The sequence below is a fragment of the Dermacentor variabilis genome, chromosome 6 (genome assembly GCF_050947875.1).
Source record: "Dermacentor variabilis isolate Ectoservices chromosome 6, ASM5094787v1, whole genome shotgun sequence".
Lineage (NCBI taxonomy): Eukaryota > Metazoa > Arthropoda > Arachnida > Ixodida > Ixodidae > Dermacentor > Dermacentor variabilis.
The window spans coordinates 18,075,780-18,091,374 of NC_134573.1; the positions used below are offsets into that span (position 1 = coordinate 18,075,780).

The window sequence follows — 15,595 nt, forward strand, 5'->3', positions numbered from 1 at the left end:
TCCTCTGGAAACCCAGAATAACAACAGAAAGAAGAAATGCTTACCACTGTGTAGTTCCTTGTGAGAAGTCCTTCCGAGGAACAGCTCTCGTCCATGCTGAATGAATCGCTCGGTCAGATAGGAACTTGTGTACTCCGACACTTGGTCCTCCGTCATAATTGGACTTGCAGTTTGGTGCGCAACAACAGCCAGGCATCGTTGCGCTTCTGTGTACGACGAACCACGCACAATCGAAAAAAAGCAATCGTGTTTACGGTGCAGCATGCCCCACCAAAGCCACCTAGAAAAAAATTAGCAGTGCCTCAGCTAGGCTATGCCACGATATACGTAGCGTGAGCACGTCGCTCAGCCTCCTGGTGACGCCACTTTGCGAGACGTTCCTCCCTTTGCTCCGGTGTCTCCGCAGCACGTTCTTCCTACGCTCAACCGCTAATTGCCAGGCGGTTACTTTGGATGCGATGAGTTAAGCTTCTCCGCTCTTCTGCGCCGCCGAGCAGCAATGTCGCTCTCCCTCTCCACGGCCATACCACACTGGCAAACGCCCCGCTATATGTATACCCTCACTGATACCTCTGCGCAGGCGCACAAAATTAGAAGCGCTATCAAGCGGCTCCGATGCCACGTCAGACAGCTACTGCGCAACGGAGACGCACAGCTGGGCACGCGCCGGCGCCAGTGCGTCTTCCGCGGCTATGACGTCACTCCTATGGAATGAGCAGACCGGCGAGGCGCGCGTGGCGGCAGCGGCTCCGGCGCGGCAGCTGTGCGTCGTGTGACGTCACTGTTCCTCGCGCATGCACAGCACGGCTCTCCAGGAGCCACGCGAAAGGGCTCAACCTCGGCCAGTGTAGCTCACGCTACAAAAGCTCCACGCGATGCCGCTTTAGCGTTGCAGTCACGGAGAAATTTTGATTTCAAAACGCGCGCCGCTTTGTAAAAAATTGGAGGACGCTTAAGCTTCGCCTTCAAGAGTGGAACGCGACAGCGTACCCATCGACCCGCCAAGGGGTGTAAGACAAAGCGCTACGGCGCAGGGATCACTTACGAGGCGCCCCGCATCCGACTTTGCGCCCACCTATCACACGGAGAGCGTCGAGCAACGCAGCGTTCTGCGCGGCAACGAAACGTGCGCCTGAGCAAACGGAACGAACCAAAGAACTCGGTGTCTCGGAGGGGGAAACGATCTACGCCAGCCAAACGTCGTGATCGGCACGGGCAGAGAGATAGACAGATAGTAATCTAAAGAAAGGAACGGCGCTTGATTCTGCAACCCGCGTGGGAGCACGGCGAAGCGTCGCCAGGGGAGAGGAAGTCGGGGCCGCAACGCGCCTGGCACCGGTCCGCGCACAGCACAGCCCCAATGCGCGCATGGCGCTGCCACCTGTCGGGGCAGCGCCGTACATTGATAGGAGGGGTCTTCTGTGTTTGCCGCAAGATGGCTCTGCGTGTGCGGTAAGCGCAGAAGAAATGTAGCGGAAACGTACTTCGCTATTCGTGTAAATGCGACTTCTGTAAGTTACGTGCTCATAATTACCGATATACACCGCAGTATAACATTCTACGGCACGTTTTTAAGGCAACACCGCGTTCACTAAAAGCGCGTTTGTACCGATTTCAAGCATCGAACTCGTGGCTGAGTGGTAGCGTCTCCGTCTCACACTCCGGAGACCCTGGTTCGATTCCCACCCAGCCCATCTTGGAAGTTGCTTTTTATTTATGAAGTGCCTGCCATGATTTATCGCTCACGGCCAACGCCGCGGACGCCGACGCCGACACCCGACACCGACGCCGACGACACCGGCTTTTCTGCGACACGAGCTCCTTAACGCTATCGCGTTAAAACGCAGCGCTCCCCCATCCGCCGCTACCATCCGAATCTCGTGACGTTTTGACAAGGAGAGGAGGTGATGCGGTGGCCTTATATTTTTCTGGGTGGCTGGCACAGCGCACCGCAGCGTTCTGTGACCGTTGTGGTATCCATGGCCGCGAAAGCGACGGATGTGACCATCCTTGTCGGCGTTGCGGGGATGGTCACCCTACAGTCGTGTGGCGTTCATATTCAGACGCTACTGCTGGTGCCTTTCCCCCTTACCTCCGGCGTCGGCTATGGTCGCGACTGCGCCTGAAGCCGAAACCAAAGAGATTGCCTTGACACGGCATCAACCAGCGTCGGCAAATGACAAAGTATGCAGCTCGAGCAATCACAACACGCCATGTTCGCCGGCCTCGTCGGCCGGAAGGGAGGCCAGTGCTATTGATGACGTGGCCCATCGAATCACGCCATGTTCGCTGGCCTCCCAGGCAGCGAGGGACACGCGCACTGTGGTGCTACCATCAGTCCTGATCGCATGGAAGATTCGGACACGGCTAAAACACCTGGCCCTGCAAATTCTGCGCTCGCTACACCAATGAAGTGTGTGGTGGCTTCATGCGCCTCAGTTCCGTCGCTTACAACGCCACATTCGACTTGTGGCTCTTCTGCAAAAGCCACTGCGCCGTTGCATATGAATGAGCCCCCGGCTGCCGAAGTTGTCGGTGGCGATGACATTGACCAACCGTTACCAGCATCATCATTATCTGAGAATAGCTTCAGCCTCGGAGTTTCATTTTATTTCCTTAAAGACCCCGTAGTAGGGGTATTACATAAGGGGTGGGAATACAACATAAAGAAACAAGTGTTATAATTCATTCAATTCTGTAAATAAAAAGTTGTTACATCTTGAACAAATTGTGAAGAGCAGGTGATGGCAGCGATTTGATAAGGAAGGCTATTCCAGTCTTTAGATGCTCGGTAGAAAAATGAAGCTGAAAATGTATTTGTGCGTGAATGCGGTTGTACTACCAGCTGGGAGTGGCCAGTGCGTCGTGACCGGCGCATTAATGGGGTGAACAATGTAAGGTGGTCGATTGAGCGCCGAATAGTAGAACCTGTGAAAGAGGGAAAGGGTGGCAATGCGGCGACGAAGGGATAGAAGCGATAAGGAAGGTTCTTTTTTTAAAGATGATATGCTGACGTTGTAAGAGTATGTTTAATGAATATACCTGGTGGCGCGATTTTTAACTGCCTCGAGGGCATTGGCGAGATATGCTTGATGCGGATCCCAGATGGCAGATGCGTATTGGAGTTTCGTTCTTACCAATGGTCTATAGGCTAACAGTTTTACATGCAATGGAGCGAGGCGAAGGTGGCGTCTTAGAAATCCCAATGTGTTGTTAGCCGATGAAATAACATTAGTAACATGCGCATTCCAGGCTAGATCATTAGTCAACGTAGTCAACATTAGTCAACGTAGGTATTTGTAGGATTCCACTGATTCCACGGTGACGTCACCAGTCCGATAAGAAAAGGGAAGAGGGTGATGACGACGGGTAAACGAGACAAGTTTGCATTTATTAGAGTTGAGTGTCATCAGCCGAACATCATACCATTCTTGTACCCGGTTAAGGTCGGATTGAAGAGTTATTTGGTCAGTGGTGGTGTTGACTGCACGGTAAATAACGCAGTCATCGTCAGACATACGGATATGGCGGGACACATGCAGGGGTAAGTCGTTAATGTAAATTAAGAAAAGCAGGAGGCCAAGGACGGACCCCTGTGGTACGCCTGATGTGACTAGTGTACTGTTTGAACCGTGGTTATTAAATGAGACATACTGTGAGCGGTTAGTTAAAAATTGCTCAAGCCATTCTAGGATATCAGGATGCAAATGCAAACGAGAAAATTTTAGTAATAGGCTTTAATGAGCGATTTGGTCAAATGATTTCTCATAATCCAAAAATATGGCGTCTGTTTGTACGTTACGGTCAACATTAGCATGAACATCATGAAGAAATAGTGCAAGCTGGGTCTCGCAAGAATGGCCCCTCCGAAACCCGTGCTGTGAAGGATGAAAGTTGTTAGCGTCTAGAAAATTCATAATATGAGTGTAGATTAAATGCTCTATGATTGTGCAAGGAACACTTGTCAATGAGATGGGGTGGTAACTTAGGGGACAAATTTTGTTGCCAGATTTGTAGACTGGAGTAACCTTCGCCATCTTCCACTCGTCTGACATGGTGCCTGTGGAAAGCGACTGTGAAAATAATAAATATAGAAACTCTGCAGAAATGTGCTTGGTGTTTTTTAGTAGTTTAGAGTTAATGTCATCGATGCCAGATGAAGACAAATTAATATTTTCTATCACAGATAAATAAACAAACGTAACATAACAAATCAAACGCTAATTTAAAAAAGGCTAAGATCCCCTTTTATCAGTCCCTGTTTGCTAAAATATACAACAGTCCAAGAAAATTGTGGCAGGAAATCAATAATTTGTCTAATAACTCTAGGGTTCAGTCCTCAATTAATATTGCAGCTTTTGCTCAAGGCAAGACGGATGAAGACGCCCTAACAGAAATGAACGAATCTTTTTCCAACGTTGGCGACTACGTGTCTCCGAATAGCCATAGTGATTGTACTAAAACGCCACAGTTTGCTGGTACAAAACTGGCTAATTCAATTACTCTTTCACCGGTTACTGCACAAGAAGTCACAAATTTCATTTCCAGAATTAAAAACAACGTCGCCGCCGGGTTGGATGGCCTGAACGCTGTCCCTATTAAGCATGTGGCGTTTATTATAGCCTTACGGCTGACATTTATAATTAATCAAATGTTAGAGACTGGTATATTTCCCTCTGAGCTTAAACTGGAACGTATAACCCCTGTTCACAAAGGTGGAACCGTCAGTGATATAGCAAACTACCGACCGATATCTGTTCTGCCCATCTTGTCCAACGTTTTTGAGAATGTTATTCATACCCGGCTCAAAAACTTTCTCACTAAATACCGCGTTGTGAACGATTCACAATACAGCTTCCAGAAAGGGAAATCCACCGAAATGGCGTTATTACTAATAAAGAATGAAATTCTTAGCAACATTGAAAACAGGCTTTTTACTGTGGGATTGTTCATTGATTTAAGAAAAGCATTTGATTGTGTAAATCATAATATTCTGCTGTCAAAACTGCATGAATACGCTTTACGTGGCATCACCCATGATCTCATAAAGAATTATCTTTACAATACAAAACAGTGTGTGAAAATCGGTGGCTTGTCATCTCCGACTACTGTGGTAAAACTAGGAGTACCTCAGGGGTCGTTTCTACGGCCCTTATTGTTTATACTTTTCATCAATGGACTTATGTGATGTGCCTAATTCTCCCAAACTGGTCTATATGCTGGTGATACTAATATTTTCTTTTCCGCACCAACTTTAGCCCACCTAAACACAACAATAAACAATTGCCTAATTAACCTTGAACAGTGGTTGAACTCTAACAAGATTAACCTTAAATATTAAAAAAAGTAAACATATTATTTTTAAACCTCTCAACAAACAAAGCGATTTCGAACTCACCCTAAACTTTCAAGGAATGGCCCTGCAACGCGTTGCATCTGAAAAATTTTGGGGGGTTTGGTTCGAAGAAAAAATGTCTTGTAACATGCACGTTACTAAGCTCATGATTGAATTAGGCAAAGCAGTTGGTTGCCTCTACAGACTGAAGGAATTAATTTCAATTAGACTAAAGAATGCAAAATATTATGCAAATTTTACTCACGTCTCTCATATTGCACTCTAGTTTGGGGCACTACAACAACCACCAACTATAACTAACTGGAGCGGCTCCAAAAGAAGGTATTAAGAATCTTTGAGAACTTTAATGAACACCCCAACCTATTACACACTGGTCCCCTATTCATTAAACATAATATGCTTAAAGCGTCTAAGTTATATGACTATAAACTATCTCTTTATATGTATAAAAATAAACTCCCACACGATACAGAACATTCCCCGTATGACTACAGCACACGTAACACGCTAATACCAGTGCCGCGTACACGTACAAATTGCGGTAGATCTAGGCTTGATTACTGCATACGAACACTATACAACCTCGTAAAAATTACATTAATTTCAGTGCCCCACTCGGCACGTTTGAATCGGAGGTGCGTGATTACCTGATGAAGCAATGAACTTTTTCTCTTTTCCCCCGGCTGCTACACTTCCTGCACTGTTTATGCATTCTGTGATAGTGTCCACCAAGGTTGCTGTATCCCTATCAAGCAAGTTCATTCCTTCTTCATAATGACTGTATATAATTACAATTGTTCGAATTTGTGAAATCCACTGCCTCCTGCTCTCTGTAGGCCCCCAGGTCCCGTCAAGCTGTCTGCGACAGCTTTTTGCCTGGGGGCCCCCAACTAGTGTGTTGGAAATAGAGTGGATTCTGATTCTGAAAGCCCACGTACTGTGAATGTGATGGCTGACACGTTGCACTGTATATTTGTGGTTGGCGGGGTTGGAGGTGTGTCCATTTCATTAGTGAAGACTGAAGAAAACGCGTTGTTGAACATATTGGCGTTGGTTAAATATGTCACTGATTCACCCAGCTCGTTAGTAAGATTATTGATACGCGCTTCTTTGGGATTTATCACCTGCCAGAATTTTCTTGGATTAGTAAGTAAAATGTTTGGCAGGTCACAGTGAAAAAAGGTTCGCTTGGCATCGCGAATTTCAATTAAGTACGCAGCTTCGGCAGCGTAATATTTCTGCCACGCAACTGAGCTTGCCTTAACTTTAGCGTGGCGATAATGGCACCTTTTATTTTCTAGTCGTTTTAAGGATCTCGTAAACCATGGTTTTTGTCAATAGGATGGAATGGTTATCCTGGGAATAAATAGGTTCTTTAGTTCACATAGCTTGTTTTTAAACAACAGCCAGTTATCATGAATCGAATGGTTATTAAATTCGTCTGCAAAAATAGAAAAGAATGCGTTTAATTCAGTATTTATAGCCTCATAGTTACCTTTGTCATATAAACAAATTGTGATCTCGTGCATGTCGCGTGGTGGGGGAGCGATAGTGAAGGCAGCATGAATAACTTTGTGATCACTAATCTCACGAAGACATTGAATTGAGTTTATTCCGCAACAAGAAAATGTTACGAGGAGCACAGGTAAAAGCTGTAAAAACAGCTTGAGGAGCCCCGACCCCCTATCGCGCGGGGAAGCATAAAAGCGTGCAGCTAAGGGAGTGCAACCTACTAAGAGGAAAACACCTACAGGAGTTGTAAAATGTCACTGTAAAGGGGATTATACAGTAGTCAAATAGAAAATCATCGTATCACATCATTATACAAACATTAAACGCAGTTGTTTTGGTGACGTAATAGATATGTCAATCTTATTTTCTTTTATTATGTGGTTTAGAAGTGTAGGCAATTGAAATTTTAACATTTCATTTCCGTAATTGGTCCTACATTTGGCGACGCACCACACTTCAGGATGGCGCACATTATAAGCAAGGAAGTTTTTCTCTAGCCTTGCTAGGTTTGTCATGGCATCATTATTTTTCAGCAAACCGAGTTTATATAAAAGGCAGGTTCCATCATACATTGATGGAACCTGAATGATGTGGTGCTTCTTAAACAATTCTGCACTGTGGTAGCGATATGGGACTTTACAGGCTAGTCGTAGAGCACTTTATTGCAAGACAGAAAGTTTGCTAATGTTTTAAGCTGTTGTTGTTGACCATACAAGAAACGCGTAATTCAATAGAGAAGGAAATAAAGAGTTATATATGAGTATGTTAGCAGAGGTAGGAAAATAGTAACAGTGACGGCGCATAATGCCGGTTGCCCTAGTTTATTAATAATGTAGTTCACGTGATCATCCCATGTCATGTTTTGTGAAAAATACACGCCCAGTGATTTGAAGCTTTTTACCACTTCAATTTTAGAGTTATTTAACGAAATGGTGGGTAACTGGACATATGTGTGGCGGGGGTGAAATAGAACAGCCTTCGTTTTATTAATGCTTAGGTTTAGGGAATTCATTTGAGCCCATGCATTAATTTCAGACAGTGCGCTATTCACTCGACTGCCCAAATTGGCACATGACTTGCCTGAAAAGAATGAACTCGTACCGTCATCATAGATTATATAATCGGGTGTTTCATCAGCGTGGACGATCTCAATAATATAAAATATGAACAGAAATGGTCCCAGGATGCTTCCCTGAGGGACACCTGTCTTAATAGATTTTATTGAGGAATGTTTCCCTTCAATGACTGCAAATTGAGTACGGTATAGCAAGTACGACTTGATTAATTTGTGCGTGATACCTCTTATGCCATAGTGGTCTAGTTTTTCAAGCAGAATTCATGATTAATGAGGTCGAAGGCTTTTGAAAAGTCTAAAAAAAGCCCAAGTACCATATTTTTGTACTCGAAATTTCCTAGAATAAATTCCTTTTGGGCCAGTAGTGCGAGCTCTGTAGACTAGTTTCTCCGAAAACCATACTGTGCAGAACTGATCAAGTTGAAGCGGTCAGTGAAAGAGGTCAGGCGTTTCAAAATTATTTTCTCCAAACCTTTGGAAAATAAAGACAGAACTGATATAGGTCGGTAGTTGGAAATGTTATTTCTATTACCCTTTTTATATACAACTGTTACTTTCCTGTGTGCATATTTCGAGGAAAAGATCCCGTAGATAAACACATATTAAATATGTAGGTAAGGCAGGGTGCTAGTATGTCAATTACATATTTTACTGGTTTCATTTTAATATTGTCCGCATCAGTGGCTTTGCTATTGATTAGAGTTAGAAATGTAGCTACAAGCTCACCATCTGAAACTGGCTCTAAAAATATGGTTTGGTTTGTTCGATCATTCATATATCTTAGGTCAGTGCTGCTGGTGGTAGCATCATCAACTGATAGAAAAAAGTCGTTAAATGCATTAGCTAGCTCAGGGCCTTGAATTTCTATTCCATCTTGTACAATTTTAGTTACTGCCTCAGATGCACTACTAAAACAGTGTTAAGTGCCTTCCAAACATTTTCTGTGCGTTCTTGCGTCGAGTTGAATAGGTTAGAATAATATTGCTTTTTTGCATCACGAAGGTGTTTGGTGACAAAATTTCTGTATTTCTTGAAAACTTTCAGTGATTCAGGTGATTTACTCACTATAAATGCCTTAAACAAATGGTCCCGCTTTCTTATAAGCTTGAGGCATTCTTTATTTACTCAAAGTTTTCGACTTTTCTTGCATGTTTTAAAAGTTCTGATGGGAAAACATGCAAAGTATAATTCAGAGAACTTCTTGAGAAACAAATCGTATGCCAAGTTGGGGTCGCTCGTTGCGAATACTTCGTTCCAGTTTGTTCTGCCTAAGCGGTCTCTAAAAGCGGGTAGTGTTTCGGGAGTAATTAGTCTGTATGAAAATTCAGAATGCAGTCGTTTAGGTGCGTTAGTGAATTTACTGACAAACATAAATATAGGCAAGTGGTCGCTAATATTATGAATTAAAGTGCCAGCCTTAACAAATGAAGGATAAAAATTGGTTATGACTGCAAATTGAGTACGGTATAGCAAGTACGACTCCGAACAGTTCCAAAAGTGTTGATATAGTTTTGACAAGAATGAGCGCTTAACAGCGATGCGAGTTCTAATTTAGCACTGCTATCAGCTAACATGTTGATGTTGAAGTCACCACCTAGAATTAATGCGTATTTTCTTTCACTGATGAATTCTTACAGAGAGTTCAACAAGGAGAAAAACAGACGGATATTATTCGAAGGAGGGCGGTAACAAACACAAAAAACTGAAGTATCACATCTGATAGCAAGCGTTTCATAAAATGGAGTGATACAGCAGAATTCTGGTATTAGTTCAGAATCAATTAGGTTGGAGATTAGCATTGCTACGCCACCACCCCTTTTGCCTTTGCGGTTCATGTAGTAGGATTTATATGTTGGAGATCTAAACACGTTCTCTTCCGAGGCAAACCAGGTTTCAGAATACATCACAATATCAAAGCGTACTTGCGCTTCGCTAAAAAAATAATCGAGTTCATCCTAGTTATTTCTACCAGATCTGAGGTTAAAATGAACACAACTAAGGCATTTTTGACAACCAGTATCATAGAAGTTTTTAAGGCTTGTAACGTCTACCTGCGCAGTTGAGGAAGGAAGCATGGTGAGAGGGATACTAAAATAAACATTGGTGGGCACGGGAACATTGCAAGAAGCATGGATCCTGATTTTCGCTTTGCTCCGATGCAGGTTAGGCTGACGCTCTTCACCTGGCTGATACTGGAATCGCTATCTCCCTCATGCCCATCAGCTCAGATGCTACCACCGCCACTGCCTGACTGTGGCCCCTTCAACAAATCTTTCATCCCTGCGCACCCGATGGAATCGCTCGCCTTCGGCGGTTTAACCCCATCGACAACTGCATCATCGCCCGCAAGGAATTTAAGCTGTGGCGACTCCGTCCTCGAATTCAGTGGGCACGGGAACATTGCAAGAAGCATGGCTCCTGATTTTCGCTTTGCTCCGATGCAGTTGTGTACGTTTTCCTTGTACGCTAAAAAAAGCGATGACATCTGCTTATTGCTGTTCCCGTGCCCAGTGGTGCTGTGTGAAACTGTGCATGATTGCTTTTCTGTGGCTTTCCTACTCTTGTGCTCCGGCGACATAGAAACGAACCCCGGCCCCACCACTCGATCCGAATCCCTATCAGAAATTGATTCGCTCCCTGCTCAAAGATGTTCACTCCCGCTCATTACAAAGTTCGAAGGCACAACATGAGCTGACCGCAGACATTAAATCCATTAAGGCTGGGCACAAAAGCATCGAAACAAAAATAACTAATGTTCAGAAGCGTTTGGATGAACTAGAAGAGAAACAGAAATTTATTGATACATTCAGCCATGAGTTTGCAGGCATGCAAGTATGTATTGAGGGCTTAACTTCACAAAATAAGTTTTTACGAAAGCGCCCAGATGATATGGAGGACAGGTCACGCCGCGATGATCTGATTTTTCATGGACTAACAGATTCATCTAAAACTTGGCAACAAACTGAAAATACATTGACCAATGCACTAACGAAGGTTCTTGACTCGCTACCAAACGACCCATTTCAGCGTGTTCATCGTTTGTAGATATTTTCCGCTAATAAATGCAGACCCATCATTGCCAAGTTTACCAACTACAAAATGAAAGAGTTAATCCTATCACATAGCAATTATTTCAAGGAACACAAAATTTCCATAAGCGAATATTTTTCACCCGCCACTCGAACTGCGAGACGGAAACTTACCGAATTTGGAATTGGTCATCCGGGATCACCCAAATTTCGCCTTCGCTACAATAAGCTATACATACGCGGCAAATGCTTCATGTACAATCCATCTAACGACACAATCGATCAAATCGAGCAGCCATCCGAACAAGCGCCCCAAGGATCAAGCGTTTCGTCACATGGGGCGTCCTAGGGGCGCGAGAGGGGCAGTGGTCATTCATCACCATCTGATGTTACGATTCTGTATATTAACATCAGAAGTATCTCGAATAAGAAAACTTCTCTTTCATCGGCAATCGACACCTGTTCTGCGCATACCATCGCACTTACTGAAACTTGGCTATCATCTCAAATTCACGATAACGAACTCTTTCAAAACGCACACCGCTTTGCAGTATATCGCAATGACCGAACTAATCAACGGGGAGGCGGCGTACTCCTTGATATTTCGAAAGACATGCCGTCATCATGCATCTACACTAATAGCGTCTTGCAAACTGTCTGGGAATCAGTTACCCTTGACCATCAGAAAATAATATTCGGCGTATGCTCTCGTCCTCCTTCTCTACGCTCGTTTATTAACGACCTTCATGACGAACTTAACATAATACACACCAGCTTTCCATCGGCTTTCTTGTTTTTACTAGGTGATTTTAACTCTCCGAACATTTCTTGGGGTACCCAGCCTCCCACCCTATCTCAATTTTCATACGATGCCAATGATTTTCTTGATTTATGCTCTGTTTTTTCACTTACCCAATTAGTCACTAACGCTACCAGAATCTCTGTCAACACAGCCAACACTTTAGATTTGATCAAAACCAATCGAGCCGACTTTGCTTCAGCCATCACCTATTTACCTAACATAAGTGATCACTCTTTGCTCATTTTCAGCATTAGCACTGCCTGTCCTAAACCTGCAAGAAAGAAACAGACCATACTATATTATATTAGAGCAGACTTTGATGCCATTAACAATTAATTATCAGTTTTTACTCAAAACTTCTTCAGAAACTTTAACGAACGCTCTGTGCAAACTAACTGGGATATGTTCACGGCCAAAGTTCACGAACTAACTTAAAGATATGTTCCAAGCCGCACCATCGCTTCTAATCCTCAAGCCCCATGGTATACCGCCCATATAAGACGCCTATCTAACAGAAAAAAGCGCCGATATCGTACAGCCAGGCTATCACAATGTAACGCACATTGGGACGCATACAAGACTGCCGCTGATGCCTATATAACTGCGCTTAAGCAAGCAAAAGATAACTTCCTATCTAACACTTTACCATCGATGCTATCTACCAACATTAAATAATTTTGGCGCGTCATCAACCCGCATACCGAACAATCTATTAGCTGACGCGTCAGGTGACCCTATTCTGGCTCATTTATGCGCATCAGAACTTAACGAAACCTTTGTTCTGAACTTCTCGCGCACATCAAACACCAAACATTCCTTTCCACTCCGGTATAATTTCCGAACTATGCCTCAAATTTTAATCGATTCATCTGGCGTTGCCAAACTTATTGATGCCCTAAAATTTCATTCATCGCCCGGTTTGGACTGCATTCATGCTAAATTTTTAAGAAATACAATTGTCTACAGTTCCTTAATGCTAACAATGATATTTCAGCAGACTCTCGATAGTTCCACTCTGCCAACACAATGAAAAGTCGGGAAGGTGGTTCCATTATTCAAGTCAGGAAATAGAACATCCCCTATAAATTATCGCCCCATCTCGCTCACTAGTACTTGCTGCAAACTATTAGAACATGTAATCTTCACTAACCTTGCGAACTTTCTCGAGTCTAATTCATTTTTTACACCCGCACAGCATGGCTTTCGTAGGTCATTTTATTGCAAAACACAACTTGCCAGCTTCACTATCAAGCTTCACCATATTTTAGATCGCGCATCAGAAGCTGACTGCATTTTCCTAGATTACTCGAAAGCATTCGATAAGGTATGTCACCGCTTACTATTTTTAAAGCTAACCCAACTGAATATTGACCACAATGTTCTGAAATGGATTGAATACTTTCTTCTTAACCCATCCCAGTTCGTTTACGTTAATAATTTTAACTCACCTTTCAGCGAAGTTTTTCGGGCGTGCCACAAGCGTCAGTGCTTGGACCCCTTTTATTTCTTATTTGCATCAATGATCTCCCTTCCATTGTATCATCTAACATTCTTTTGTTTGCTGATTACTGTGTTGTTTTCCGCGAAATAAAATCCCCCGACGATGCTAACAGTCTTCAGCGTGACCTCTCTAACATTTCTCTTTGGAGTAATGAATGGATTATGGAACTTAATACTAATAAGTGCAAAATTATGCGAATATCAAGAAGTGCCAACTCTCCGCCTGTATACTACCTAAATAACGTTGCATTAGAAGCGGTTACTTCATATAAATACCTGGGTGTTCATATTTCTGCTGACCTTAACTGGACACGCCATATTGAATACATTACTAACAAAGCTAACCGCATGTTGGGCTACGTGCGCCGTAACTTTTCCAAAACTCCTTCTTTGAAATTGCTGCTTTATAAAACACTAATACGTTCTAATTTGGAATCTGCCGCCGCGATATGGGATCCGCATGATGAAAAACTGATAACTTTACTTGAGCTGGTTCAAAATAACGCTGCTCGCTTTATCCTGTCCAACTTTAACCGTAACGCAAGTGTAACAAGAATGAAAGCTAATCTTTCTTTACCTCTTCTAGCATCCCGCCGGCAGACAATTCGTTTGAGCCTTTTTCTTAAGGTATACCATCACCCCATGCTACGCGATTCCCTCATTTCGTCCCCCAGATACGTGTCAAATCGCATTGACCATCGTCACAAAGTTGGCATTGAAACATGTAACACTAAAACTGCATTTCAGTCTTTCTTGCCTCGCGCATCACGTGAATGGAACCGCCTTCCCGCAGATATCGTCGACACAATTGATAACCAGCATTTTCGTTCTGCACTTGCTAACATTGTATAACAGGAGGATGACAATACTTGTTCTGTAATATGCATTGTATTTATTTATGTATTTCTGTTTTGTAACCACTCCCCTCTTTAATGCCTTCGGCCCTGAGGGTTCAGTAAATTAAATGAAATGAAATATCAGGGTACAGTGCCAGGTAAAATCATATCACAGCTTATCAAGGTCAGCCGCGCAACGAATGACAACGGCACTATCGCCCTCTGTTTTCCTTACAAGAATCTTGCCATTACAATGCCATGAAAAACGATAACCATTGCGCTCTGTCCTTTCTTTTGCGCAGCGGAGCAGCTCTCTGTTATGTTGGTCATGTTCTCAGTGATCGAAATACCCGATGAATTATTCCTGAGGGCTTTCCGCTTTTCCAGCCACTTATCGCGGGTTGACTGCTGGGCAAATCGAACAATAATTTCAGGCGTTTTGTTTGGATTTGATGGTAGCCTGTGAATAGCGCCGATGTCATTCCCCGTCAGCTCTGGTAGGCTAACAGTCTTAGCCAGATCATTCAACCTACACAGCGAATCCTCGTTTGGCGCAGCTCGAATGCTGTGTACTTGTATGTTTAGTTTCCTACTGCGAAACTCAAGGTCATTTACAGTCGCTTTCAGTTGCTGAATGTCATTTGAAATGTAAACCGCCTCTAATTTGCCTACACGCCTGTTCAAGCTAATAATGTCCTGCTCCTGTTTAACTTGTCGGTTCAGGATTTCGTCATACTTCTGTGACAATAGCTCAATTGAATCCTTAATCCCCCCAACTTGAGCTGGCAGCCGAGCCAGAGCATCAAGCCTTCTAGTTATATCTGCCAGACAGATAGTTAGCTCAGAGTTCATGTTTGTTTTGTCCCCACCGTTAGCTTTTGATGGACGTCAAGTAGTACATCGTCATGCCTTGCGGCCGCTTTCGCCTTTGCTCTTGAATGTTGACTTCGACCAGCCAGAACAATTACCAACATGATAACAGGACTCACATTCGCTGCACTTCAGGACGCGGCCGTCACATGGCAGGGGCTCATCGCAGGACTGACATCTGTTTGCCATGTTCCGTGGTCCAGAAGTACACGGTAGCACTCAGTTTAACAAAAGGCACATATAGCACACAGCACTGAGCAAAGCAGAGAACACGGTGGCAACGGCGGTAGCGGTAGCGTAGCGGTAAACAGAAGAAATAAGCGAATTTACCAACCTGGATAGGCAAAAAAGAACAGATAAGTGCAGCGTCCTTTCACCACCGCCGCCGCCACCCGTGTGTAAGGGATGTTAAGCTTTCAGGATGACTGCTTAGTATAAGATCTTAAATATTGGCAGATGTGCCGGACACACGGGTTGGCTCCAGCACTAGATGTGTTAAATTGTAATTTAAACACACTTCTATAAAGTCGCTCGCTTCAGTTTGATTTGTTAGTAAAGCAGTGCCATTGTGCCAGTTAATGTCGGGAAAATTAAAGTCTTCAAGAAGGAGAATAA

The 15,595-nt window shown here is 43.7% G+C and overlaps 1 protein-coding gene across 1 annotated transcript in view; it reads left to right on the plus strand.

Moving 5' to 3' along the window:
• LOC142584669 (U8 snoRNA-decapping enzyme-like) overlaps positions 1–12,685 on the plus strand; it is a 69,406-nt gene extending 56,721 nt beyond the window's left edge. Inside the window, exon 2 of the mRNA XM_075694839.1 lies at positions 10,106–12,685. Coding sequence (XP_075550954.1) covers positions 10,106–10,633 — 528 coding nt within the window. The 3' untranslated portion in view covers positions 10,634–12,685. The remainder of the gene's footprint in view (positions 1–10,105) is intronic.
• The last annotated feature ends 2,910 nt before the right edge of the window (positions 12,686–15,595 follow it).